At 43.6% G+C, this 27,496-nt stretch overlaps 1 protein-coding gene across 2 annotated transcripts in view; it reads left to right on the top strand.

The window, feature by feature from the left end:
• The window catches only part of Unc13c (unc-13 homolog C (C. elegans)), a 435,225-nt gene that overhangs the window by 219,882 nt on the left and 187,847 nt on the right, over positions 1 to 27,496 (top strand). For both annotated transcript variants that reach the window (XM_013510339.1, XM_005376625.2), the window contains 3 exons: positions 8,641 to 8,810; positions 11,640 to 11,755; positions 13,248 to 13,411. In XM_013510339.1, coding sequence (XP_013365793.1) covers positions 8,641 to 8,810; positions 11,640 to 11,755; positions 13,248 to 13,411 — 450 coding nt within the window. The remainder of the gene's footprint in view (positions 1 to 8,640; positions 8,811 to 11,639; positions 11,756 to 13,247; positions 13,412 to 27,496) is intronic.

The following is a 27,496-nucleotide window of genomic DNA, read 5'->3' as shown; positions in this document are numbered from 1 at the left end:
AACAAAAACCATAACAAATAAAGCACACATTTTCAGTAATTTTATCACTTACACTTATATATAAATGTAAATAATATAATTAGTGATACAATAGTGATAGTTTTGCAGTTTATTCAATGCATATACCTAGATACATGTATCGTGTTTAATATTTCTGGCATGAGTGTGTCTTTAAATACAATTTAGCATAATACTAAGAGAATCTTGTCTGTTACACTTGAAGTATGTAGCTGGGAGTTTGGCACGTTTTAAAGAACACAGATGCTCGTGGTGGCCGTGTTTCCCCCGGGCTTTTTCCTGCAGTAGCAGCTGCGTGAAGTGCGCCTGGGCTGCCGTCTCAGCCTCTCAGCATAAGTGCAGGCTGCTGCCCTCTGAACGGCGGCCTGCTGAGGCGGCACCTCAGTGGTCCTTGGGGGGGGTAATTATTTGAGTAAGCGATTTTTTTCATGGAAACCAAGAAGTCAGACTTTATAAACTTTATGACATCCATGGGTGTCTGTCTAAGTAGAGTGATATGTTTCACAGTAGTTTAAGTCTGCTGACTTGGGTAAGGAAATTGCCCAAGTGAAAATTTTCTCATTTTACCCATGAATATTTTATTTGATCACATCTAGCAAACTAAGTCTACACATTTTTGCAGGGTTACCATTTCCAAAGTTGAAATAATTATAAAGAAATGAGTCATTTCATTTAGATAGCTACCAAGAGAAAATTGGTCAAATAGCAGTTGGCTTCAAAGAGATATTGCACCTGGGAATTTAAATCTTCAAGACAACACACACACACACACACACACACACACACACACACACACACCAACAACAACAAATAATAATAACCCTGAATCCAGAAAGGGAAAGTATGTTCTTTTAATTTGGGAAAGAATGAGATATTTTATTCCATAGGAACAGTACCAGTCCCTGTAACAATGAAAACAATGGAAAATTAGAAATGTGAACCATTCTTGAAAAAGGGAATTATAGGCCAGGGCTGGGGATGTGGCTCAGCGGTAGAGTCCTTGGCTTTCATGCACAAGGCCCTGGGTTCCATCCCCAGCAGCAGCACCACTACCACCACCAAAAGAAGGAATTATTTTGGGTCTATTATTTTAATTAAAAGAAAGCTACAGAACTGGGCATGTAACTTAGTGGTACAGTGCCTACCCAGCAAGGGTGAGGTTCCGGGTTCAATTCCCAGTAACAAAAAGGAAAAGTACAAAGCAAATCATGCAGTTCTAGGGATACTTACTTTTTTTCACCAAGTGCTTTTGCAGTAAAATAAACAGCCAAATTCACAAACTGGTCAAGTGAACCGGGAGGCTTGGCTGGCTAATGAATCAGAATGGAAGTAGTCTAATAGATACTACTTCAGATTGGGTTTAGTCTATTCTCTCTTCAGTATATGTGATAGATTTTTTTTTCTCTTGTGTGTTGAGCTATTCCTCTTGCTATAAAACTCTACTTACTACAAAAGCTTCATTTCTCTGAAATGCAAAACTTTATACTCTGATGAGAGTTAAGGTTCATAGAATACATTTTGAATAGTTAAGAAATTCATAGAGCAAATCAAGCAGAAGAAATAATGTTTATGAACTAAGTTTACTCTAAATCATTTCAGATATAAGGAAACAAAGTCACCGTTCAGGGCTTTTTATTCTTTTCCCACTTGCTTCCATTAGGGTTGGGTTCAGTTTCACATTACCGCACGGCTGTGGCTCAGTCACAGGAGGTTCATCGATCTCCCTGAGCAGCGTTCCAGGAATAGGCACCTTGGAAATGGAGCAGTAACTCGATTACTCCTCCAGAGCATCTTCTGCCTCCTCTCGTCCCATCCTTCCCGAATGTGGGCCACCCCTCTGCTTCAGGGCAGAGAGGGAGAAGAGAGGAAGACGGTGCCCTAGGACTGTCCTCTGTCTAGCCCTGGAGGAACTCGCTCACACACCCACCCCTAGTTGCAAGGAGAGACAGGAAATTGTGTGAAAGTAGAAAAGGGTTGTGGCTTGAAAGTTGTTGTGCAAGTAAACAAATGGCATCTGCCTCCATCTGCCTCTTGAACTGTGCACAGTTCATGCATAACTTTCTACTCCACGCTGGCTACACCCAGAAGACTCCATCCTGTCCTCTCCAGGGTGGAGGCAGATCCTGGTGAGAGGGTTAGCTGACATCCAGCCTCTTTGCATGATCTCTACAGAAGCTCCAGGTCTGGTTCTCTGTTGATCCTGGGACCCATTAATTAAAGACGACTTGTCTTCCTTCCACACTCCCACCGTGGGGTTGAGGGAGAGAGAGAAGAGAAAACAGCAGCAATTTAAAATGTCTCATGCAGAGCCAGACAGGGTGCTACAGGCCCATAATTCCAGTCCTCTGGGAAGCTGAGGCAGGAGGACCAAAAGTTGAAGAGTTTCAATGCAGTAACTTTGTGAGACTGTCTCAGAACAACAAAAAGGGCAGGGAATGTACCTCAATGAGGAGGCCTTGGGCTCAGTCCCCGGGATTGAGGAGGGAAGTTTCATTTAACAAGAGAGAAAATGGAAACTAGATGACAGTTTTGGCTACTGCTGAACAAGGTATTACTGGACTTCCTGATCTTAGTAGCAGAAGTGGTTACTTGGTTAAAGAAATGTACCCAGGTACTTCCTCCTGGGCACATTTCCTTTTTCATCTCCCTCCAAATTCGTGGATTTATCGCTGCATGGACATTCTACGCCTATTTTGTCGGTGTCTGCACTCAGAGTGGATAGTGTGCAACGTGAAAGTGAAGGAGAAGTCCTCTGAAGAGCATCGCATGCCCACACGATGCTTGTGAACTGAGACCAGGCCCGTTACCCCAGCCCTGGGGTTTCCTAGCTGGGAGCTGCCTTGCTTGGGTCCACATCCTAGTGCTGTGAGTTCAAGGACGCGATCACTTTGAGTTTGGCTGCAGCCACAGAACCCTCAGGAGCCTTTGCCAACATGTGCCCTGAGATGTCACCAGGCTCCAGCACGGGGTAGTGGGCAAGTAACCGCAGCCTGGAAATTCTGCCTTTGCTGTTGGCTTCTTGGTCCAATTCCCCTCCGTTAACCTTGTGGCCACAGCCTCAGGTGCTGCACAGTAAAAAACCAACATCAGAACACAGTGCCTCCCATCGGATCTCTGCCTCCCCTTGGCCACACCCTCAGAGGACAGCCAGGAGCACCCAGGGCAACAATCTATCTCTATGTGAGGTTGCACTTAGAAGTCTGCTTCTGAGATTGGAGACGGAGCAGCTGCTCCTCTCAGCCCTGCGAGCGCCAAACCCTGTCGTTCCTGTCAGTTCCCAGGGCAGACGGAGCACAGTGAGCCTCACTAGGCCAGGCGGGCTCCCTGTACCTCACTCACAGCCTCCCCAGCTCTGCGCCAAGTGCACCTCTCCCACAGGATGCATCCAAAAAGGGCCACTTAGCAAGCGCCTGCCAGCACACAAATCTTAGTCCTGTTGCTCCCACTGAAGAAAATGCCTCCTTCAGCAGTGGTCCACAGTGGTCAGCATGGTCGGCAGTGGTCACCGTGGTCAGCAGTGGTCAGCGTGGTCAGCGTGGTCGGCAGTGGTCAGCATGGTCAGCAGTGGTCAGCGTGGTGAGCAGTGGTCAGCGTGGTGAGCAGTGGTCAGCATGGTCAGCGTGGTGAGCAGTGGTCAGAGTGGTCAGCAGTGGTCAGTGTGGTTGGTGTTCCTCAGTGTGGCTTGTCTGGCTGCTCTTCCGTGTGCACCCCAAATGCGTCGGTTTCCATCCTGTGGTGATCACCATCTTCCTTGTCACCTCCTCCTGTCCTCCACAGACCCAGCTCTACACTTGAGGCTTTTGACTCGCAACTCCCTCCCTGCTCTAGAAGGATGGCGGTAGTCAGCGTTCTTAGTAGCGAGTTGTAGAATCCACCCTGGTAACTGCTGCAGAAGATTCTGCGCTCAGTTGTGAGTTCAGGGTGGACATCACCTGAAAGCCAAGCGCTGGGCTGTCAGCCACACTCTGCAGAAGGTGGGGAGCCCAGGAGGCCACGGTGAATGTGCAAATGGGCAGCTCGGAGCGGGGTCCGTCCCTGGGGTCAGGCCTGTGATGCACTTTGACTAATTCCCTGCCGTCTGTACTCTGGAAGTAAAAAGACAGTTTCTGACAATTACACATGCAACACAATGGCAGACTTTGATATTTCTCAAAAATAGTTTTGCAGAAAGGAAAGAATCACTTAGAGATAAAAGAAGTAGGGGGCTGGGGATTTAGCTCAGTGGCACAGCGCCTGCCTGGCAAGTGCGAGGTCATGAGTTCGATTCCTGGTACCAGAAAAAAAAACAAAAAAAAAGAAGTGGGAACAACATGAAAAGTGTCATTGATGGAAGATGTTAAGCACATCTAATGTTAGTCCAAAACCAAAAGCTTCATTAAAAATGAAAAAATGCAGTCAGTGAGAAATGCAGAGGCTCAAACCTTTCAGTCTGTTTACAAATATATTTATAGGAGCTCCTCACTGATCATTGCTATCTATCCTGCACCCATTCACATCACAGACACTTTATGTGAACACTGCGGAAAGAAGGCAGGGCGTGGGGATGATCCACCTGCACTGAGCCTCAGCCGCACTGGCTCATTTTTACTGTATTTTTTAGTGCCCGTCTGCATACGGAGGGATTACGTTTGTCGTGGGGAGTTCGTGTTGTGTGGGTGTCTGGCTGAGCAGGTGAGGGTATGGAGAGCATTTTACTCAGGATGCCACAGCAAAAACAAAACCCTCAAACCACAGCAATGAGGAACCTTAATGACGGGAGTATGGTGGGCATGTGGCAGGAATGCTTCCACCCAGAACCAAAACTAGAGTTACTTCTAATAGAAATTTGGAAAGTACTGTCTCTACGTCTTCTTGCTATATGGCATATGTTCATCTACATACACATACCTAAAACGTATGTATGCACATGTATATGAAGTATGTAGAAATGTGTACTATACGTTTATATGTTATATACTATAACTCATATGGATTACTATTTTCAGATATATAGATATATATAACTGGAGTTAAAAACGTCTGGCTTTTACAACAAAAATTTCACAAAATTCCTCTTGAAAATGAGACAGGATTTGTTTTTTGGTTGATGAACAGATTCTAGGAGTACTCACCACCTTTACTATCCAGCACTTGCTGGGCATCATAACTGCCAGTTACACGTACGTGAGCTCAGTCTCCAAGGCTTATAGGAACACCGGTGGTTTATCTCTCAAGAGGTGACAACAGGAGACATTTTTCTATCTTTGCAATGTTTGAGTGTGAAGATTATGACAGTGATAAGTATTTTTCTTGATGCTCGAAAATTTATTTTGACCTGTTTACTAAGACACAAGGAAATAGAGTGGTAGCTGGGTTTCTCTTTCCATCTAGGCCTTTTTTTTTTTTTTTTTTTTTTTTTTGATACAAAGACATTTTATTCTCAGTCATTTTCCCCTTGGCATTGGAGATTGAACTCAGGACTTTTGCAATGAACTATATACCTGACCTATTTTTAATTTTTTATTTTGAGACAGGATCTCTTGAAGTCACTAAATTGCCCAGGCTAGTCTTGAATTTGCAATCCTCCTCCCTCAGTCTCCCAGAGTCTTGGGATTACAGGTGTATGCCACCACACTTGGCTGGACTCTTTGCCATTATTAACATAAACTTTGGACAAGTTGCCCAACATGCTGGCACCCGAGCCCCCGTGGCTCAGTCACCCCTGGTGTCGTACAGTCACCAACCTCTGAGCAGAGGGAGTGGTGTGCTGTCGCCACTGCCCTCCTGGGTCAGTAGCAGGCTATGCCAGCTGCTGCCCACCTTCTCCCTGCCCTTCCGGTCCTGTCAAATTGTACTGAAAACTAGCTCTTACAATTATTTTTTCATGAATATATTTCTAGGAATGAGAAAATAATAAGGATTTTAATTTGGTGAAATTTTATTATGGGGGAATATTTTTTGAAGGACACATGTTAGAAATTGTCAAGAATAGATACATCAACAAACATAGGGCTTAAATTCAGAAGGAATTTCTGGGATAATGATATGATAAAGACCACACAAATTAAGGTGTTTTGTCAGGTGTTGTGCAGGCATTTATTCCCACAAACATCTTGTCAGATAGGTCTCACTACCCCATCTGATAGACAAAGCGACTGACGTTCATGGAAGTGAAGTCAGGTAGAAAGGGTTAATCGTTCTCAACCCTCAAAGACCCAGGGAATCCTTTTTTACAGAAAATAATTCATAATGACTCATTTTATGCCAAATCAAAATAGCATGCGATGTAATCTATCCATCTCGATATACATCTATATGAAGACCAATATAATGTTCCAAGTGTAATATAAAGAAGTAAAATTATTTTAATATGTATTTTACTATGCTGTGTGATCAAAATATACAGTGAATGTTTAAAAAACTACAGTAAAAGGCACATTACCATAAGCACACTCAAAGTACTGTCCCTCATTTCAAGCACACTTACACCAAGTGGCATCCTTGCCGCCTCCAGCAGCACTTCTGGAGTCCTCTTTCCTGAGTGTCTTTATGAGATGTGATTCAAAAAAACACAGTGGCTACTGCTGCCAAGCACCATCCAACGGAAAGGCAGCTCATAAAGACATGACACTGTGTGGTATTCACCAGATCTCATACCCTGAAACTTCTGGTTCTCCCACAAAGTCAAAATGACCACGAAAAGGAACCATTCTGAATCAATTCAGAGCATCAAGGCACCTTCGGCAGCACATGTAAAGACACTCAGGAGAGAGTTGTCAGAAAGTGGCCAGAATGACGGGGTAAGGGTGCTCAGAGCCAGGGGGAGGGTATCTAAGCAGATTCACAGCAGTGTGTCTTTGTGTCTTTCGCTCACACCTTGTCTGTAGGGCTCCAGTAAAATTACCCTGCAGTACGTAGTCTCGTAGACATAGACTTCCTCCTATTGGTAGAATTGGAAGCCATGAGACCATTTCAAATGCAGACTGATATAGCTCCTTTGATTCAAATATTTGAGTAGTTCTGACATTGGTGGTTAATTTCTCAAAGTGGAAAACTTTTCTTTGGATGAAGTTCTGAATAATAACTGCCAAAAAATGAAAAATTCTCCTTGATTAGTATTGACATACTACTTGGCTTCCAAGAAATGTCAGTGCCTAGTAAACCATGTAAAAGACTCGATGTTTCTCTGTAGGTCCTGAGATGAGATGATTTCCCATGGACATTACATCTTCATTAACGCCCAGTGGGACATTTTAATTTAGGCAGACTGTCCTGCATGTGGGGTGGTGTCTAAATCTCTGGTGTGGCCCATGGAATGCCCATACAACAGAAATGTCCCAGAAGTTGCTGGCATGCTCCATGCTGGAAACTCCTGCACGAAGTAGAAATATCAGAGCTAGGATGTGCAGGTCGGCACCTCTTACTCCAAGCCCTGTTCTTCCACCTGCTGCACTGTGCACCTCTCTTTGGCTGATGGAAATGGCATCACCATTTCTTAAATGGTCAGTTCTTAAATCAGTTTCAATCTCTGAACCCATTCTGCAGCCCAGAGAAGTCCATGGATGCCTTTTCAACAGTCTTTGTTTTTAATGCTTAAAATAAAATGCAGACTTGAAGATAAAATGAATTACACCGAGATATAGTTTTCACAGGGTAATGATAGAGATACGTAATATTTCAAGCTTCCTGACACTGGTAATGTTACCTATAAATGCCTCTGGTTTTGTTGATGACAAACTTCTGCTGTGATTGGCTTCCTATACTCAAAGCTGAAAAATATTAAGATGAAGTGTTTTTGTTTTGGCTTTATTTTAATTAAATAAGTTTGGGGATGCCCAGAGCTCATCCATCAACCTCAAGGTCCCTTTCTGGGGGAGGGTGGGGGGAGCATGGTGAACAGGGGGGAGTGAGGGCTGGTGGTGACCAGCTGGTGTGAAGGCAACAGGAAGCGTGACTCAGAGCAGGTGAAGAGCTGATTCTTGAAGGGTGATCAGTTAACAAGCAGAGAAGCTCAGAAAAGAGCGTATGCCGAAGCCGGCAGGTCAGGAGGGACCATAATATATGCTGCAATAGTAAGTTGTTTGCTGAAACCACGCAGGTAGAGGAAACCTAGAAATGGGAGTTTGCCTAAACTGTATTTTATTCTTAAAATCAGAATGATTTCACTCAATTGGTTTAACAGTATCTATGTGCATACTTGGGTTTTTCTTTTATGAAGCACTTACATTTTATTATCATTTTACACTCTATGAGGTCCAATTTCCCAGTGTCTGTTGTAACACAATTTGCTTTATCTTTTGGTGGAGAATTTTCCGAGTATGGGTGCACTGTCCGAGACCACTGCTGCACATAGGAAAGACTGGATAAGTAACAACACTCGAGTAGAGTCTGTGCCCCATATATGACTACATCTAATTCAGTCAAAAGAAACAGGACAGAAAAGGGGTGGTTTCTCCTCATTGACATTACTTAACAAATCCAGCTTTTCTTCACTATAGCTGTACAAGATATCTCCAGCAACCCATGGTGGGAAGGGGCCGGCGGGAAAGCGTTCTGGGAATGCAGTGTACACTCGCTTCGGGATCGCAGTGAGCATCCTTAGAGCTGTCCAGGGCTCACTAACTCACCACTGTGTGTTTCCAGCGAGTGCCATAACTCCACGGACCGGATCAAAGTCAGAGTGTGGGATGAAGATGACGACATCAAGTCCAGAGTGAAGCAGCACTTCAAGAAGGAGTCCGATGACTTCCTGGGACAAACGATTGTAGAAGTGAGGACCCTCAGTGGAGAGATGGATGTCTGGTACAACCTAGGTGATTTTGCATGCTGATTTATATATCCAGAATATCTGTGACATGCATAATATTTCTGTATAGGCCACAACAACCTATTCCTTTTTAGATCTTCTGTTAGACTTTTGGATGGGTTAGTTTCATTAGCAACTAAAGTGATTTTTTATTTGAATTTAGCATTATTGAAAAATATTTGGAGGTTCGAGATAGAAATTTAAAAAACTCAAAGAATCAGCTGGGCATCTTTTCAGAGAAAAGCATTTTATCAATGTTAATTTTTAGGTCACAGCAAATGGCTCCAAAATCCTTTGTCCAGTGTTCAAGAAAAAAAGAATCAAACTGTCACTTAATGTTGTTTGACTTGTTTTTTCCTGATCCATTAGTGGAATTCTGGGACTAACAGTGTATTCTGGATACACTGATGATGATATAGAGGTAGTCTTTGGTTGATGTGGCCAAGTATGCATGCGGCATACTGACAAGTGGTGATGAAGATACTGAGAATTGGATTGCTGGCATGATTTTCAGATGAAATGTTACTATGAAGACAGTATACAAATAAAGATAGGTTTTAATTTGACTGTTACTGGAATTAAATAATAACATACCATCCTCACTGGTGACTTAATAATAGTAAAAATATGAGCTGCCTCAGTGTCCCTAGAGGACATAGTCCAAACATGTCTTAGTCATATCTTCTGCAATGTTTTAATAAGGTCTCCAGGGCTGGCTGGTCAGACAGCAAAGAAGATTTGACACAGGCCCAGTACTAAGAGTGATGTTAGGGTACCAGGACACTTTAGCAAAGTAAAAAATTGCTTTTGGTATTTAAAACCTACACACTTCTGCTCATATAAGAGTTGATAGAGTAAAGGGAGAATTGACAAAACTCTACATCACGTAATAGTTTAAAGAAAGAGACAGATTTACCTTTTCTGGGCACCCACATTGCAAATGAGACTAGGAACTCATTACCAAATATATGTGAAGAAATCTTTAAAGAAAATTGCCACTCTGTGCTCGCTTCGGCAGCACATATACTAAAAAAAGAATATTATTGCTTTTACATAATTGGAGTAAAATTTTTAACCTAAGTTTCAATGAGCACCTGCCCACCTCTTGCTTAAATTATTAAATTGCTTTATATCTCAAAACAGAAATGTTTGTTGAGAGTAAACTTCAGGCCACTGACGTGCAACATCCACAAGTTATATTTTAATTAAAGAGGTTGCCCTGTACATGGAGGTTTTCCCCCTATAATACGTTAGCATATCCTTGAGTTGAGGCAGTGAAGTTACAGCTCAGAAGACAAATTCCTCAAAATTTTTTGATGACATTCATGAGTACAGTTTGCCATGCAACTAGAACTGGAATGTGCTACTAGGAAACAGTTCCCCGGCCGATTTCATATTGACACTCCCCTTTATCAGAGGAAGAGATGCACAGCATCCTAAGTCACCCGCAGGTGGAACCTTTCCGCCCTCATTGCTGATGTCTAACCTCCAGGAGAGGAGGTGGGGAAGGGGGAGGGGGGGGACAAACGGGAGAGGGAGGGAAACGTATTTCAGCTTTCTCAGCTCTGTGCAAACTCTCAGTTCGTCAGGCCTCTTGAATACCATGGTCTCATTCCTCCTCCTGCCCGCCTCCTTCCCTCAAACCAAGTAAGATTGGCCCAAATCTCTGGGTGTTCAGGCGGAGTCCACTCCCACAGGCCTGTTGGGATAAGGATAATGGAAACTCAAAGAGCCGGGAAGGCCCCCGAGCCCTGGGCAGCGGTGGGTGACAAGAAGATCCCAGGCCTGCTCTGCTCTTTGCCCCTCAGTGAGCTTCTGTTTTGTTGGGCATCAACTTTCACTCACCCAGGAGGACCAGCTCCCATGAGCCTGGCACTGCTGGGAGCAGGACCCTCACTGGCAGGACGGCAACACAGCAGGGGTAGGAAGTCACCCTACGTCAAACAGGGATGTGGCCTTCCTGATTTTGCTCTACCTCGTGTGGCTAAAAGTATAGCAGGGGATTTAGCTCAGCAGCAAAGCACCTGTCTGGCAAGCACAAGGTCGTGAGTTCGATTCCTGGTACTGGAGAAAAACAAAAAATAAATAAATAAATAAATAAATAAATATAAAAAGGGCCAATCACAGAAGTCTCCAGCACTGACACTGTCTTCTTTATTTAAACGCCATTGTTCCCGTGAAAGGGGCCAGCTTGCCTTGGTATATCCATTGGTGAAGTGTCCACTTGCCTTCACACTTGAGGAATTTTGTCAATTTAGGAATTTAGGCCTTCCCTTCAGTCCATCCTGGGCACACTCATGCACATGATATTTGGCTGAAATGTGACACATCAGTTCCACCCAAAGAAGTGATTAATCCAACACTTACAAATCAGTGCAGGTTACAGAACGCAGTTCCTGCAAATCACAGTAACCGATTTCTCATTATTAACCAGGGTGTCGGATCATCTTACAAGCTCAGGAAGAAGAAAATGAGGAGTGAGAGCTTTTAAATAAAATGCTTTTCTGTGAATTTTATACTCCAGTTATCTTGCTTTTAATTGCCAAATTATTTATTTAATTTGATTGTGTAAGCAGATCAAGTACATGGAAATTTCTATTAGAATGGCAAGCTCTTCTGACTAACTTTTTCTGTTTGAAATATCTATAAGGCATTGTCACAGTCACAAACGATACAAGCAAAGACGTAGGTCACGTCTCAGAGAATCACTGTTGCTCATCAAATCTGCCCTAGAAAAAGTGGGTTTTAGCCACATATGGCTTTTGAAGGGTTTGAGAATTGAGCAAGAGATATGGTCTTGTTGAAATGACTGACCCATACTCATTTGCCTTATCAGAGAAACGGACAGATAAATCAGCTGTATCTGGGGCCATTCGACTGAAAATCAATGTGGAAATAAAAGGAGAGGAGAAGGTTGCTCCATACCATATACAATATACATGTTTACATGAGGTAAATACATTGGATTTTATTAAAAATAAAACCTGGATAAAAAGGATACTGACTGTGGATCACGCAACAGAGCACTAAGTTGGGAAAACCGAGCAGTTGGATGTGTGGTGCTGGTACTGGAGTTCCGACTCCGGCTGCAGCAGGCAGTGCCCTGAGGTAGGAGAGATCCAATGTCTTGACCCTGAAAACCTTCCTAGGAGAGAGTTAAAACAAGGCAGGACAGAAAGTTAAAACAAGGCAGGACAGAAAGGCCCAACTTACTGGTCCCTTCAGCGCCTCAGGGAGACACGGACCAGTGACTGTGGGCTTCCATGGGTGCTTTGCCCCTGGGAGGTTACTTAGAGGCTCCCAGAAGGCTTTCTTTGACACTAATGACACTCCTCCTCTGTCGCTCAGGTGAAATGGGGGGCGAGGGGTGGATCTTTTCCATGCATTCAAAGAAATAAGGAGAAATTACCTTCGTAAAGGAAGCAGAAGGGCATTGAAAGATAGCTTTGCTTGTTTGCATATTGCTTTTCTCACATACATCTATATTTATAAAGGTTGTGCCTGTAAATATTTGGTATATATGAATATTCACACCCCATTTTACTATAGAAGAAATGAGAGATCTTGTTCCACATGCTACAGAGTGAGTGGCAGGGGGTAGGAGCTCATTTTAATTTCAGGACCAGAGTCTGGTCAGCAGCACCATTCCTTCAAAAAAAATGGTTCAGTTTTAAGCCAATAAGAAATCCCTTGGGTGGTCTGATGGGACTCTGGCTCTCTGGTGTGTGTGCAAAGACCAGGCCCTTGAGGAGCAGCATAGCACTTCACTTTTTGGTCTTTTCTGTTGATTCAAGATCCACCCTGTACCCAGGGACCAGCCCCTGGGGCTGGCAGGGAACAGCTCCAGGCTAATAAAGTTGAGAAACCAGAAAAAAAAAAAAAAGATCCAGAAGAGCTGAAATCCAAGGAAAGCTTCTTTGCTTGATCCAGGCTGCATGCACACTGCAGTTCCCAAACTTGTTAGAAGCAAGAAAAGATTTAGGGTAGTGATTTTTTTAATTACAAAAATCTCAAACATTTATTTTCAACCTCGTTTCATTGCCCTAACTCTTACCTCTTTGCAGCTAAAGCCCATTAGTATCATTTATGAAACAAAATTCTGTATTATCATAGCCAATATTACCTTGTTTGTCCAGGACAATGTAATTTATTCAGAGCCGTGAATGCAGAAAATGTTTACATGTAAACAGTTTTTCTCCTGAAATGGTTGGGTCTGTATAAAACATTTGAGCGGTTGACTCTGTGTAACCTGGACAAAAGTCAAAGCAGATTTTGCATAATAAGTGAAGGGAACTGCACTGAGATCCAAGATCGTCCCATTGCTTTAGGTCTAAGGAAACACGAGCAGTGAAAGTGCTGCAGGCGTGTTTTGCTGAAAGTTAGAGGTGACCATGTCTCACTTACTCTGAGGAATCACTGAACAGTGGAAACCACTTGCTTCTAGAATCTCTTCCATTACTTGACGGAAGTGAAATCTAATGGTGGCGTGAAAATCCCAGAGGTCAAAGGAGATGAAGCCTGGAAAGTCTTCTTTGATGATGCTTCCCAGGAAATAGTCGATGAGTTTGCCATGCGGTACGGGATCGAATCCATTTATCAAGCCATGACGTAAGTACTGGAGAACACTTGCTGGGTGGAGTGTCACTCTGGGCATCATGGACATATCTGTTTCAAAAGAAAAGATGGTTGTTGAAAATTATACTAACAAATGCAACAAAAAAATTACCCACCAATGTGGAAATACTTACATTATAGTAAACATAACATAGACTATTACTCAGCAATCTTAAATGTTCATAAAATAAAAGTTGTTGGAGCTCACTGTGTATCAAAATTGTATAAATATAATTAAGGTCATATTGAAAAGAATTTAAGAGAAAGTTCCATATACCAAAATGTCAACAAAACAGTGATTCCTTGGTTTACAAATTTACAGTCATTTGTTTTATGATTGGGGGACGATGGCTGTGTTTGTGTTTGTGTGGGAAGATGGCCATCGTCATGTTTTCACCCATGTGCAGTTTGAGAATGGAAGCGAAATTTTGCCAAATGCTTTTGTTTGCAAACTGAATTGTTTGCAAACAGAAGCATTCACGAACTGAGTTCTTATTGTAGTTACTGCTCCATGATTAATATTAAAGGTATTTCTTCTTAGCCTACAAAAACAAAATCTAAAGAAAGAAATAGCATTCATCTTCATGCAAGGGAAACTTTGATTAAAAATGATTGCATCTTATTGAGCATGTTTGATGCTGGCTGCCTTCCCCAAGGCTTAAGGATTTGAGAATTCAAGGCCACCTCTTCCCACTCCCTTTCCTGGTAAGCAGCACCTGGAAACTTAGAAATCCAAATTCTCTGCCTGACCCTGAGATGGAGCCCAGTGATTCTGTACTGTGAAGTTTGAGAACTAACCTCTTATGAATGTCTGAGGACACCAAGAACCTGCCTTGGCCATAGTCACACAGCTGGTTAGTGTTACACACATCCTGAGCTACTGTCCTCTCCCATCCCCAATATTAGACTGAGTCCCCTTTCCTTCTATATTTACATTAGCACTGCTGTTTCAGTAAAACAAACATCCCTATAGCACTGATAGGGACAATATTGCCCTAAACATGGTGTCACAGAATTGGCTTCCTGGGACATGGGATTCTCAAGATCTCAAGATCTCAAGATCTCAAGATCTCAAGATCTCAAGATCTCAAGATCTCAGGATCTCAAGATCAGGACTCAGACCTGGGTCTTTAGCACCCCTCAGTTTGCATTCTGAGATGTGGTCTAAGTTTGTAAGAGCCTTTGGTTCATGCATGTGCCACCTACAACATGCAAACCACTTCTATGCATACAGCAGAGGACTTTTCTGTAGCATGGCTAACAGGGTCATATTTTCATGTGGGTTGAAGAGATGCTGACCCAGATAATCAGTTTTGCCAGTCATGGTGATGGACGTCAGCTGGCCCCAGGCCAGTGCTTCTTGTCAAAGTTTAGCGCTCATAACATTTAATCACTAGTTGTAGTTTATAGCAGCATGATTTAAGGATAAATGAGTTTTTGAAGTTCCTGATAAAGTGTGCACTTCTTCAGCTTATAGAATGACCTGATGCTAACTAATAAAAATATACAGATCCTCAGACACAAAAAAGACCTTAGAGGCCACCCAATTAAACTGCCTCCCAAGCTGGATGTACTGAACAGTGTTCCTCAGCCCCCCACCTGCCGCGCCCCACCCCACTCCAACCCCCCTACACCTGGCTCCCTGTCCTGGTGACTTGAGCCGTAACTTCCAGTAACAGAGGAGCAGGGCTCTGCATCTGCTTGTCTCTGCCAAACGCCTTAACTCAGTGAACACCTAGCGTATTGTTCAACTGCAATTAAAACTCGAGGATGATCAGCATAGAAGGCAAATGAACTGCTCCACCCAAGTAAAGCCCAGTTAGAGCAGTCAGAACCACCTGCCTTCAGAGAGAACCCAGTGACAGAAGGACCAAACTGAACCTCCACCCAGCTCTCTCTCTGGGTGCACGTCTCTTCACTTCTGTCTTCTATATTCTGAGAAGCAGTCATGTAACACAGAAAACTGGTAAGAATACGGTAGTCGAAAGGGAATTCGCTCTCTTTCATTTTATTGCATCATTCATTTCCCTTGCCTCTCAATTTAAGTAAACAATAAGGATAAATGAAAATGCGGGGACATATTTGATCTTAAGCGACACGCAGGTAAATTTGGTCTTATCATCTTTCTAAAATTCAGGTTTGACAAAGCCCCTGTTCATACTAGATAATAGTCTAAAATGGATCAGTGCCAAAATGTTTCTCTATAAATGGTAAGATAGTATAGATCAGTGTAGCATAGTATGGGACCTTTTGTGACCCTAACTTCTGTCACAGTTGCTCAACTGTGCAGTCTGTACCAAGCAGCTGTAGATGTAAGAAAACACGTGGACGTGACTATGTTCTCATGAAACTCTCAAAACTCAAATGCTGTGGTCCAGATTTGGCTTAAGGGCTGTAGATTGCCAACCACTGATCTACAGAGTGAAAACAGAGACACAGAGAGAGAAAAACAATGCCTTGGGTTTTGGAGGGGAGGGAATTGTCTTGGTTACTTTTTCCTCACTGCTGAGACAAAATACCTGACACTCAAATTAAAGGAAGGAGAGGTTTATTTAGCTCACGATTTGTGGAGGTTTCAGTCCATACTCAGCTGGCTCCAAGGCAGGGTGGCACACAGCAGAGAGTAACTGTTCATGGTGGTGGAAGATAGCAAAAAGGAGGAGCAGTGGCAAGCAGCTTCTTTCCCTCCCTTATGTTGTATGCAAATGACCTGCCCTGGGCAGGTGTAGCACTCACACCGTGAATCAGTCATAACTCTAGAAGCCGCCCCTGGCTGCACGAGGCTTTGGGGAGACATTCAGACACAAACCATAATGAATACATTTCAGTGATAACACAATGTACTAGATTATTTGTGCATTTGGGTATGCATTGAATTTGGTAGAATGACTCAGAAGTAGTTGTTTATTATATTTATCTGAAGTGGCATAGCTATGGATGTAAGAGGTTGATAGTTGAAAATAGATAAACAGATAAAGTAGAAATGAAATGTTTAATTAAACTGATATAGGTATCTGTTTCACTACTGATGTTGATTGATCACACTGATCATTTCTAATAATTTGGAGAAGTTTCATATGCCGGCATTTTGGGAAGAATAGTTGAAATAATGACTTTCAAAGATAGTTTTAATCATGTTTTCAAAATGATACTTCTCCAATTAACTGCAGCTTGATTCACAACTGTCATAGTTACTTTTCTCATTGCTGAAACAAAATACCTGACACCCAGAGTTAGAGGAGGAGAGGTGCTGTAGCTCATAGTTCGTAGATTTTTCAGTTCATAGTTGGCTGGCTCCAAGGCAGGATGGCATCGCAGAGGGGCAGCACAGAGGAGAAACAGTTCATGGGAGGCAGAAAGCAGCAAAAGCAGCAAGTGACAAGCAGTGACCCGCTTTCTGTCCCTTATATTCTACCCCTAAGGATGGGTAGCACTCACATCCAGGGTGAGGCACCCGTAATCCTACTCAGCTATGCCAAACCTATCAGTGGATTAATTTAGTAATCACACACCCTCGAGCCCAGCATCACACATTTAATCCCAGCATGACATGCTCTAGACCCAGCCACCTCTCAGAAGCTCCACCTATGACCACATGAGACTTTGGGGCGGGGGGGGACATCTAGACACAAACCACAACACTAACCTGTCACTGGCTGACCCATAATAACTGGAAAGGGGTAGTTAATGAATAAATCTGCCTTTGATTTTAAACTGGTTAACTACTGAATCTGTATTCTTCTGTTATTTTGAAACCTTACTTCAGGAAACAAAAAAAATCAAAAGCCAGAAAATTAACCAGCTAACAGAAAACCATAGAACAGGTATTTCAAGCTACATCAGAATTACCTCCTCTTGATTTTTAACAAGGTAAGATTGAGAACTCTGTGTCCAGGAAGAAAGGATGTCTTATCTATTTAGTCAGGACACACAAGTTTGGGAAAGAAAAATAAAACTGCATAATTCTTGTAGATATTCCTAGGTAAACCATTTGAAGAAAAATAAATTACAGTTTCTTTTGCTACTTAAAGATGCTGTGTACTTAGCCAAATCCGCAGGCAACTCGACACTTCCTTGTACTAGAGTTTGACTGGTTTCTCTTAAGTACATTCCCATTTCTTTGAAGATAGGTCTGCAGAAGAAATAAATAAGGGGAGCTGTGTATTAAGTCAGAGAGTCTGGTTGTGCAGCATTTGACTTTTTTGTTGTGTATTCCCCATCGTACAAAGGAAGCTGAATCTGTTTTGCTGGTAAATAACCTGAACATTAAGAATCAACTTCCCGGTCCTCCAAGGCACCTCCTGCTTACTGTAAATGCAATACCCTCTCACCAGACTTTCCTAAAGGGGCACGCTCACAGTCTCTCTCTTGCAGAGCAGTGTGTCTATCCTGAGTGGAATTCCTTATATATATTTTTGTATTATTACCTTATGAAATGTGCACTTTGCTGTTATTTTTTTCCCATTCTATGGTTCTGCAGACTGTCTTTTCACTTACTGCATCCTTTGCTAGGCAAAAGAATTTTAGTTTAGTGTAATGTTATTTGTCTATTTTTGCTTTTGTTCCCTGTTTTGGGGGGGTTCAATAAAAAAAATCATTGGCCAGATCAATGTCACAGAGCTTTTCCTCTGTTTTCTTCTAGTGGTTTCCTAGTTTGTGGTCTTTGATTTGAAGGATTAATCCATTCAAGTTGATCTTTGCATGTAATGTGAGACCAGGGTCCAGCTTCGTCCTCCTGTATGTTGAATACCCAATTTTCCCGGCATATTTATTGAAAAGACTTTCTTCTCTTTATGTGTTTTTGGCACTTCGTTGAGAATCAGTTGGCTGTAACGTGTGGATTTATCTCTGGGCTCCCTGCTCTCTTTCACTGGCCTATTTGTCTGTTTTTCTGTCAGCCACATGCTTCATTATTCACAATTTAAGCCTCATTTTGGGGAGAGTTTGTTATGCTAGCTTTTCCAGCATTCCATCTGTTAAATTGTTTTGAAACTCACCCCATTTACTTACAAAAGTGAAGTCAAGTGCTTTTAACATTATTAATCCATTACTTTTAATCTTGTCTTGGGGGAGAATGTTAAACAATTCCAGGAATTGCAGTAACACTGTTTGTCTGACCTAGTTATTTGGCAAGAGTACTTTTCAAATGGGGGAAGTTATGTAATCCTGTTCCTACCTTAGGAATAGATTAAGTAATATTGGAGTGGTAGCCTTTTTAAAGGAAATGAGTCTTAACAGACGTGATTAGAAGCACGAGAAAATTTGCCTTGGCTGCAGCTGCGCATAAGGAGAGAATAGTTAAACTGAAAGCAGGTTTGCTTAGTTGTTGACTGTGTCCAAGCCTGGCCAGGAGCTTTGGGGGAGAAAGGAGGCCTGGGACTGAGAACCCCACCCAGCGCCACCTCAGCCCCATGCCAGACCCCAGGCTCCGCAGTGTCACTTGGTGATGCCAGGAAGGAGTTCTGTACACACAGGAGCGTCATACCAGCCTGTGAGCCGTGTGCAGAGGCCATTGTCCTGGGTTGGGTCAGCAGCCCTCTCAGATGGAGAAACTGACTCTGGAGGACTAAGTGGCATGGCTGAGTTCAGAGACGCGAGCTCAGGTTAGAAGGAGTCTTTACACTGCAGTGCCTTTAACACTGTCAGCCACCCATACTCGGTTCCCTCACGCAGCAAAAAAGTGAAAAGCAAAACAGAATACCACTTTGCTAAGCATTTCTTCAAGGCCGCTACCCCGCTAACCTTAATTAATTCTTCTTCTTTGAAATTTGAGTCTCCTTTCTTTCCTTCAGTCTTCCAAGAAATGTGTGTGGAATGGATCCACCTTCATGGCGTCAACTCCCTGGTCATTTATTATTCAGGAATTCAGTATACACAAGGCAAGTCCAGTGTGGACTATGATTCTGCCTTACAATCCCTCCTACATACAGTTTTTAGAGAAAGAGTGGCATTGTTTACCAACCCAGAAAAAGCGTCTACTCATTACACTGGATTACAAATTGTAGTTCTTTCATTGTTTTATTTTCTTTAAATCATTATCAAACACTTAAACATTTAATCATGACATTACAATAGTTTGTTTGCATCCCAAATCACTGGTTATTTCTAAGAAGAGCATGTTTATATCATTGCTAAGAGAGAGCAACTTCTGGAGTATGATGTCTGTGGTCTTCAGATGCACTGAGGCAAATTCAACTTAAGAGGGTCGTACTAAAGATTCCCACCTACCTTTTCCCTCTTAACAAACAACGAAAGTTTTGCTGGCAAATAAGCCAAGAAGAGAAATACCATGGTAATATTAATTTGATATTGAACTGATGTAAAAATCTAATTAACTTAAATGTAGTAGTAAGAGAAATACTAGTCTTTTTCTATCAGCCTTGATTTCACATCTACACTATTCTTGTGTCTTGCCTTCAGATGTTTTGCACCCAGACCATTTCATTAGTATGTTCAAATTAATTGTTAATGTTTTTTTTATAAAATTAAATAAGCATGATTGCCGTAGTAATGTTATAATATGGGGAGCTGTATGCTTATTAACTAGAAATTAACAAGATCATAATTTCTTAAAAAAAGTAATTTCTGGGTGATTTACAAAATCATTCTTAATGATGCTTTAAATATTTTTATAGGTTATATTTTATGTTACATACTTTCAATGCATTACATACTTTAAATGCATACTTTACATGCATTTTTTGCCCACATTGTTACAGTGCACATCTTAAATGTTTCCTAATGCAGAAAAAGCCATGTCCCTACAAGGCCTATTAAAGAATGGTGTCAGGGCCAGGGATATAGCTCAGCAGCACAGCGCTTGCCTGGCAAGCGCAAGGTCATGAGTTCAATTTCCCTTTCCAAAAAAAAAAAAAAGAAAAAGGATAGGGTTGAAGGTGCCATTGGGAGGAGTGGAACCTTAGGAGGGGTTGGGAAGAAGAAGATGCCTGGGGAGCCCTTGCAGGGGACACCTGCTGGCCTCCCTTCACTTCCTGGCCACCATGTTGGTCCAAGTGACAGAGTCAAACAGCTGTGCACAGAAGGCTCTCGAAGCACAAAGCATGAACCATTATCAACTTTTCTCCTAGAGGTGATTTTCTCAAGTATTTTGTCAGAGCAACACCTACACACACAGAAAATTCCACTTTAGTCAACCAGACAAGAGTAAAAAAGGTGAATTATCCTTGATTCTTATGAGTACTGAACTTTACAAGGGAAATTTTACAATCATCCATGATAGACAAAATAACAGGACAAATTGCATTAGCAAAATTTAACACATATTTCATGCATTTTTTTTCTAATTGGGGTAATGAAACATATTAATGATGTATTTTGTAAAATAAAGCGTATATTTTTAAAATCACATAACCTCTGCGGCACAATGCCCACGCAGGCCACCAGAGTCTCCTGACCTGCCGCACAGGCGCGTGCGTCGGGCTGCGCAGTGCCGAGCGACATCACACGGAGCTCCTGGCGTCCTCAGCCTGCCTGCGCCTGCGGTGCACCCTGGAGGCCGCCCTGCCCGCGCTCTGTCCTGTGGAGCCGGCTTCGGACTCCGGCAGGGAGCCCGGCGCTCTGGAAGGTTCTGTGAGAGTCACGTGGGGCTGCGCCACGGGGTCTCCCGCCCGAGCCCTCCCGCCTCACGGTGCTGCGCAGCCGCAGTGCGCACTGGGCCCTGTGCCCTCAGAGAAGAAGGCGGGACAGGACGCCAGCCGAGGCGCTGGCTGAGGCCCAGGCCGCCCCGTTCCTCTCTGGTATCTAGTTCAGACCCGGCCAGTCCAGCGGGAGGACGCGTCTCAATTCAGACGCCTGCGCCACAGTGAGGACAGCTCTGAGCTCGCACACACCGGGGCGCCGCGGACCCGGCCCCCTTCTTCCCGCGCTGTTGTGACTTTGCGCCCCTCCTGGTTCCCTGAGCTCGGAGGGGCGACTCCAGCACAGCCGGACGCCACCATCACGCCAGAAATGCCCTCGGGGAGCGAAAGGAGAAAGAGCAACGGCTTCCGTCAGTTCTCCAGAGAGCACAGGCCAGACTGCGGAGTATCTCACAGGCCGCGCCCCGCACTCGGGACAGCTGGAGCCCCGTCCACCTTCCAGGCCGCCCCCATCCCCCGGCGTCGCCTGCTGAGCCCTCCAATGTCCGCGGGTAACTGGGCGCTGTGAGTCCCGCAGCCTTTAACTCACATAAATGCCTGTGTCGCAGGCTGCTTTGTTTCATCAAGAGAAAGTTACTGACCAGTTCCTGTGTGAAGGAGATCACTCTGCTTCAACGGATGGGAAAAGAAGACAACAAATCACAAACCAAACATAGCCCAGAAGAAAGAGGGACACAGGCAACACGGGAGAGACAGGAGGCAGTGGTCCTGAGGTGTGAAGTCAGTGTGTTCACTGCGGCTTTGTTTACAATAACCTAGATGCAGAATCATCCAGGTCTGTAATCCCAGCACTCTGGAAGGCTAAGGCAGGAGAATCCCAAGTGCAAGCCCAGCCTGGGCACTTTAGTGACTTGATGAAACTGTCTCAAAATAAAGTAAAAAGGACTGGAGATGTAGCTCAGTATGAAGGTCCTGGGTTCAATACCCATTACCACAATATATATATATATATATGTATATGTGTGTGTGTGTGTGTGTGTGTATATATATATATATATATATATATATCAGTCTATATCTACCAATGGATGAAGGGATAGAGAAAATGTAATACATGTATTTATGATGTACCATTATTTGGCTTTTAAAAAGAAGAAAATTAATTTATGACAGCATAGGTGAACCCAGCAGAGTGAAACAGGTAGAATTAGCCAGACACAGAAAGACAAGCACCTTACATGCTTGTTCATGTATGGAGACTAAAGTATGGGACCCATGGAAGCAGAGAGCAGAACAGGGTCACCATGCTCACACTGGTTCCAGGATGAACAAGAAAACAGGTGCAGGAGACCTGGGCAGGACATGGTGGCTTTGGTCAGTGGTGACTTAGCATATTCTGGAAAATGGCTAAAAAAAGAGCATTGTGAACATACCATCTTGAATTAGATTCCAAAGTGTGTGCCTAGTATAGAGTTATGTATTTTTTCAAAACTACATGTTAAGCACTATAAATATGTAATTCCAATTTGTCAGTTAAAGAAGGAATGCAGGTTAGTGTAACCATGGTAGAAAACAATATGGAGGCTCCTCAAAATTAAAAATGAGCTCCTGTATGACCCAGCAGTCCCAAGCTTGGGTAAATGTGAAAAGGGAACGAAATCACTGTGTTAGTGGACTCCTGTGTTTGTTGCAGCTCTTCTCACGATGGCCACGAAATGGAAATGACCGAAGTGTCCAACAATGGACAGATGAATGAGGGAAATGTGATACCTAGATATCATGGGATATTATGCAGCCATGAAACAATGAAATTTTGTTATTTGTGACATTGGTAGGTGGAACTGTATGTCTGTATGTTAAATGAAATAAGTCAGGCATAGATAATCAAGTGCATAGATAATCAAGTGCCATGTGTCCTCAGTTGTGTATGGAATCTGAAAATGCTGATTTCATGGAAGTTAGAGGAGAACAGTGGTCAGCAGAGGGTGGGAAGAGGCAGGGTGTGGAGAAAGGCGGGTCAGTTGGCACTAATCGCAGTTGAGAGGATGAGGGGTCCTGTTGCTGCTGCACAGTGAGATGACCTTAAGTCATGAGAACTGTATGGTAATTTGAAAATGTGGAAGAAAGAACTTTGAAAGTTTTTGTCATAAAAAATGATAAACACTTGAGAAGATAGATATGCTCGACCTGATTGAAACATTACATGCATCCGAATATCCCCTGGCACCCATAAGGAAAATTGAGAGGAGCGTCTCTAGTGGTTGGGAGAGATGGCTCAGAACTCACTTGAACTGAATCCAGTTCTGAGCACCTTGTTTGCTCTGCGATCTTAGGAAAGAAAGTAGAGAATTATAGCAAATGCAAGGAGGGCTGTGAGGCCTAAAGAGCATCAGGAAGGCAAACATAACAAGCAAAACCAGGCATTTAAGGAAAAAATCTAGAATTCCAGAGGTAACTTAGTCACATGCATTGTGTGGGAAACAGCTTTCACACCAGCTTTTTGTGTTTTGAGATTGTACGAATCTCCAGTTACAGTGTTCTAAAGTCAGGTCTCAAAGGGTCTTGTGAGGAATCACGATTTAGAAAAATGCTTGTTTCCTGTTTTGGAGATCGGAATCAGACAGGGCCACTCTTGGGTTGTTGGATGATCCTCAGCCTCAATGTAGTGTTTCCTTCTTTCTGTGGTGTGTGATGAAGCCGTGTCAGAAACCAGGCAGAACTGCCAAGTTTCCTTGCTCCTGCTAAGTAGTCTTTTGGCTCCCCAAACCTACTCATTTCAAACCATTTTGCAGGGCTCATCGGCTGACACCAGAAGTCCCTGGTGTCGCCACACAGTCCACGCGAGAAAGTCAAAGCTCTTAGCGGGGGCCAGCACAGCGGGCCTTGACCTGCCTCCGCGGGTTCTCTCCTCCCTCCCTGTGTGACTTCCTCCTGGTGTAAACTCCCACCACTCCTCAGACTCGGGCCTGCTGAGGGCACATGATTTTCATTCTCAAGTCCCGTAGCTTATGTTCTGCCCGTTTTATAAAATCCTTACTTTATGACCAGTCATCCTTCCCTTTCAAGCCCCTCATTCTTCACGTTCTAGTGTCCTTCCTTTTGCCTTTCTTGCTAACGTGGTCTCAGCCATAGAGTTTACTTCCTTCTTCCCCCAGTGCTTTTCTGTTGCTGACTCCCTGATTCCATCACCCAGCACTTCTCCCATTCTGTATGGTCTCCTGCCTGATCTTTCTCTCTTGCACATTTCATGCAGATGATCGCAATGCCAGTGTCCAGTGCAGGCCTCCTCCAGATAGCAGCATCCTGCTCCAACTCCCAAGTCCCTCAGCTCAGGCTTGGCCAGACGCAGCACCCCACGTCAGGTTCCCTCACCTTTGGGTCTTCAATCCTCTTGACAGAATCACTCACACCAGCAGCCTGGACTCAGCCTTTCTCCCCCGCCCCCCAGCAGCTCCATGTGCTGACAATTTCTCCTTCGGATTTCTCAGGTCCACTCCTGCCCAGCTCAGATGCCATCATCTCATCCTCCCAGCACCTAAGCAACCCTTCTCCCTCCTTCCTGAAACAGATCCTCCTAAAATCTCCTCGCACCCCAAGCAATCTACTCAAAATATAGCTCTGGGATGTTGCCTCTTACTCCAGGGAAAAGGGCTAGAGCTTCTTAGAGCTAATATTTTACTTATATTTACTCTGCAGAGCATTGAGTTTTGTGCATTTTGACCTCTAGAAGGTCCGGCTTGCCTCTCTGTGCAGGCCCAACCTGATCTCACCAGCCAGGCCCAAAATGTTCTCTTAGAAATCTGAGCTCCACCAGCCTAAAGTGAATAAAGTCCACTGCATACGTGCACCCATCTCTTCTGTGCCTTGGTCCATGAAACCCGTTCCTCTGGACGGTGTGCTTTGTCCAGACACCCAGCCCTGTGCTCGGTCTGGCTCTCCCAGTCTCCCCCCAGCTCTTAGCCCAGCCTGGCTTCCCCAGGCTGTGGCACACAAGACTCGACACCTTCCTTGCACTCTGCTGTGCCTTTTCTATAACTTTCTTACATGAAGAGTTGTATTAAAAGTATGGCATGCCTGACTGCCCCACCAGTGTGTGAGCAGATTCTGTGTACCCAGGGCCTAATGCAGTGTCGGCTGCTCAGACACGTTTCATGAACCAACTTCTGGGGACACGACTCTGTGTTTTAGGTTTTTTTCTTCTGTTTGTTTTGTTTTTTGTGATTGTACTGCAAAAACTGCCAAAAATCATAGTTAATATTCAGTGAATGAAGGGAGATTACTCTGGCCAAATGGCTTTAATATTTTAAAAAATGGATTAAAAGTTAATTGGAAACCGTTAGAATCAATTCTAATTCAAACATTTAATAAGAGAACTACTATAACCATTATTTAGCTCCAAATTGAAATTATTTTTAAAAGAAAAATTAGAAGAGTGTTGAAAGCTTAACTTCATTGTTTTTCAAAGTCTTCTATGCATATTAATATTAACATTACTGATAAATGTGTAGCCAAGGTTATACTAAACCATGTAATTGAACATCGCACTTATCCATATGGCTTTCCCTATATCATCCATCAATTTCCATGTGTTACCTGTAAATTATTTGCGAAACCTCTCCTCTTGGTTGTGACATATTTCTCTGGGATCCCAAAGCTGTAATTTCTTGGAACATTTTCATTATCAATGTATTTATACTTCAGATATTGAATCCTACACAAGGAATACCATAATTTTACCTGTTGGTTTAAGAAACTGGGAAAGCAACATTTAGTAAAGATATTGCCTCAACCTATTTATTTCAGGGCGTTAAAATAAGCAAAGCTGATTCTCTGTATCCATCTCTGCCTCACCGCCTCAGCCCCTGCCTCGGCCTCTGCCTCCTGTCTCCCACATTGCAATCATCTTCCTGAGGTCTAAGAGGTAGTGAGCGGTGTTTGACAACTACTGTTTTCAACATAAATCCATTTCATTGCAGAAACTGCCCCATGAGTGCCTTGAACTGTGTGTTCTGTGTTTTTCCAACGTTTATATCTGAAGTAGGCACTAAGCTAGTGCTGCTGCAGTCAGCCCCAGCACTCCCAGGAGGCAGCTGAAAGAGGTCCAGACTCAGGGTCCCAGCCACACTGAGGACTTCAGCCTTTCAAACCAAGAACAGAGTGACTCAGGGTGAAGACCACGGTGTCGCTTCCCATGCACAGTGTGGTCCGCGGACAGGGTGGTCCAGGATGACGAACGCCCAGCCTGCAAGCATCAGCAGTCACAGCCGCCCCCGATGTTACTGTGCCTCTCTCTCCTCGGCTGCAGGCTTTCTTCTTGCCGTCTCCCACACCCTGCTGTTCGGGCCTTCCCTGTCACAGAGGCGTGACTGGAGTCTCTGACAAACCCAACTACACAAGGATGGATAAAAAATTAGAAATGTGATGGCATAGCTCTAGAGGTTTTAAGTTTCTTTTTAAAATAACCACATAACATCTGTGGCATTCTTAATGGATATTAATCAATTATAATACTTGTAACATGTAATGAAGTCAAAATGTGCTTTATTTACCTTAAAGAGGCAGTCATCACATAGTCTGATTCCGAGGCTAAATTGCCTAAGCCGTGGGTGCTCATGGCATGAAGTGTTAACTTTCAACTCTCAGAGACCCTTGCTTTAGAGACTGAACCTACTTCTTCACCAGCTGAAATCATGAAAATCCGAGCGACCTTCTTTTGGGGGTGACATTCAGGGCATTTGTTCACATCTGTGCACCCCACACTGGTGTTTGATGATGCAAAATGAACAAGTCCCCAAGGGGAAGGTGAAGTATGAGGACCTGGGAGCAAAACAAGAACAGATTTAATACCAGACAGTCCTTTCCTCCTTGCAGGTTTTATCTTCCACTCTTATTGTAAGCCTGGCTTTCAATTTCCAAATCCTTTGTTATCTTTTGTTATTGTACAAATGAAACTGGTTTGCTTAAAAGTGAAGGAATGGAACGGGCCAGTGCTTGTGATGGTTACAGATGATAGCATTCTTCGAGGTTTAAAAGAAATGGTCTTAAAGCGTAATGGAATCTGTCCTTGATACCCCGGTTTGTCTAATTAAATCCGATGTGTAGCAAAGTGCTCTGTGGAAAAGTTGCTTGCACAAGCACTTCTTTTCTGAGGAGAGCTCTCACACCCAGCTCCAGTCAAAAGGGAAGTTGCGAGCTCAGTGCGTGTGACAGGAGGTCCCCGGCTACTTCAGCCAGAGCAGAATACAAACCCAGCAGTTTGGGAGCTGGATGAGTGAGGGGCAGGGGGACTTCGCGGCCGTGTCCCTTCTCATAGTGCTCCAGCTCCCTGGAAGTGGCTCCCTCCGTGCAGGCCCGGAGCCCCAGCCCTCACAGAGGAACTGATTTCCCCGCGGCCTGAGCGAGTGACTCAAGCTGGGTCTCACTTGTGAATGAGAAATGTTCACAAGGCTGGAACTGTTTTCTTCCTTAACTGGAGATCGAG

The sequence above is a fragment of the Chinchilla lanigera genome, unplaced genomic scaffold, assembly GCF_000276665.1.
Source record: "Chinchilla lanigera isolate Chin_1 unplaced genomic scaffold, ChiLan1.0 scaffold00008, whole genome shotgun sequence".
Classification (NCBI taxonomy): domain Eukaryota; kingdom Metazoa; phylum Chordata; class Mammalia; order Rodentia; family Chinchillidae; genus Chinchilla; species Chinchilla lanigera.
Note: the sequence above shows the minus strand (reverse complement) of the source record. Positions and strands in the feature narration are given on the sequence as shown.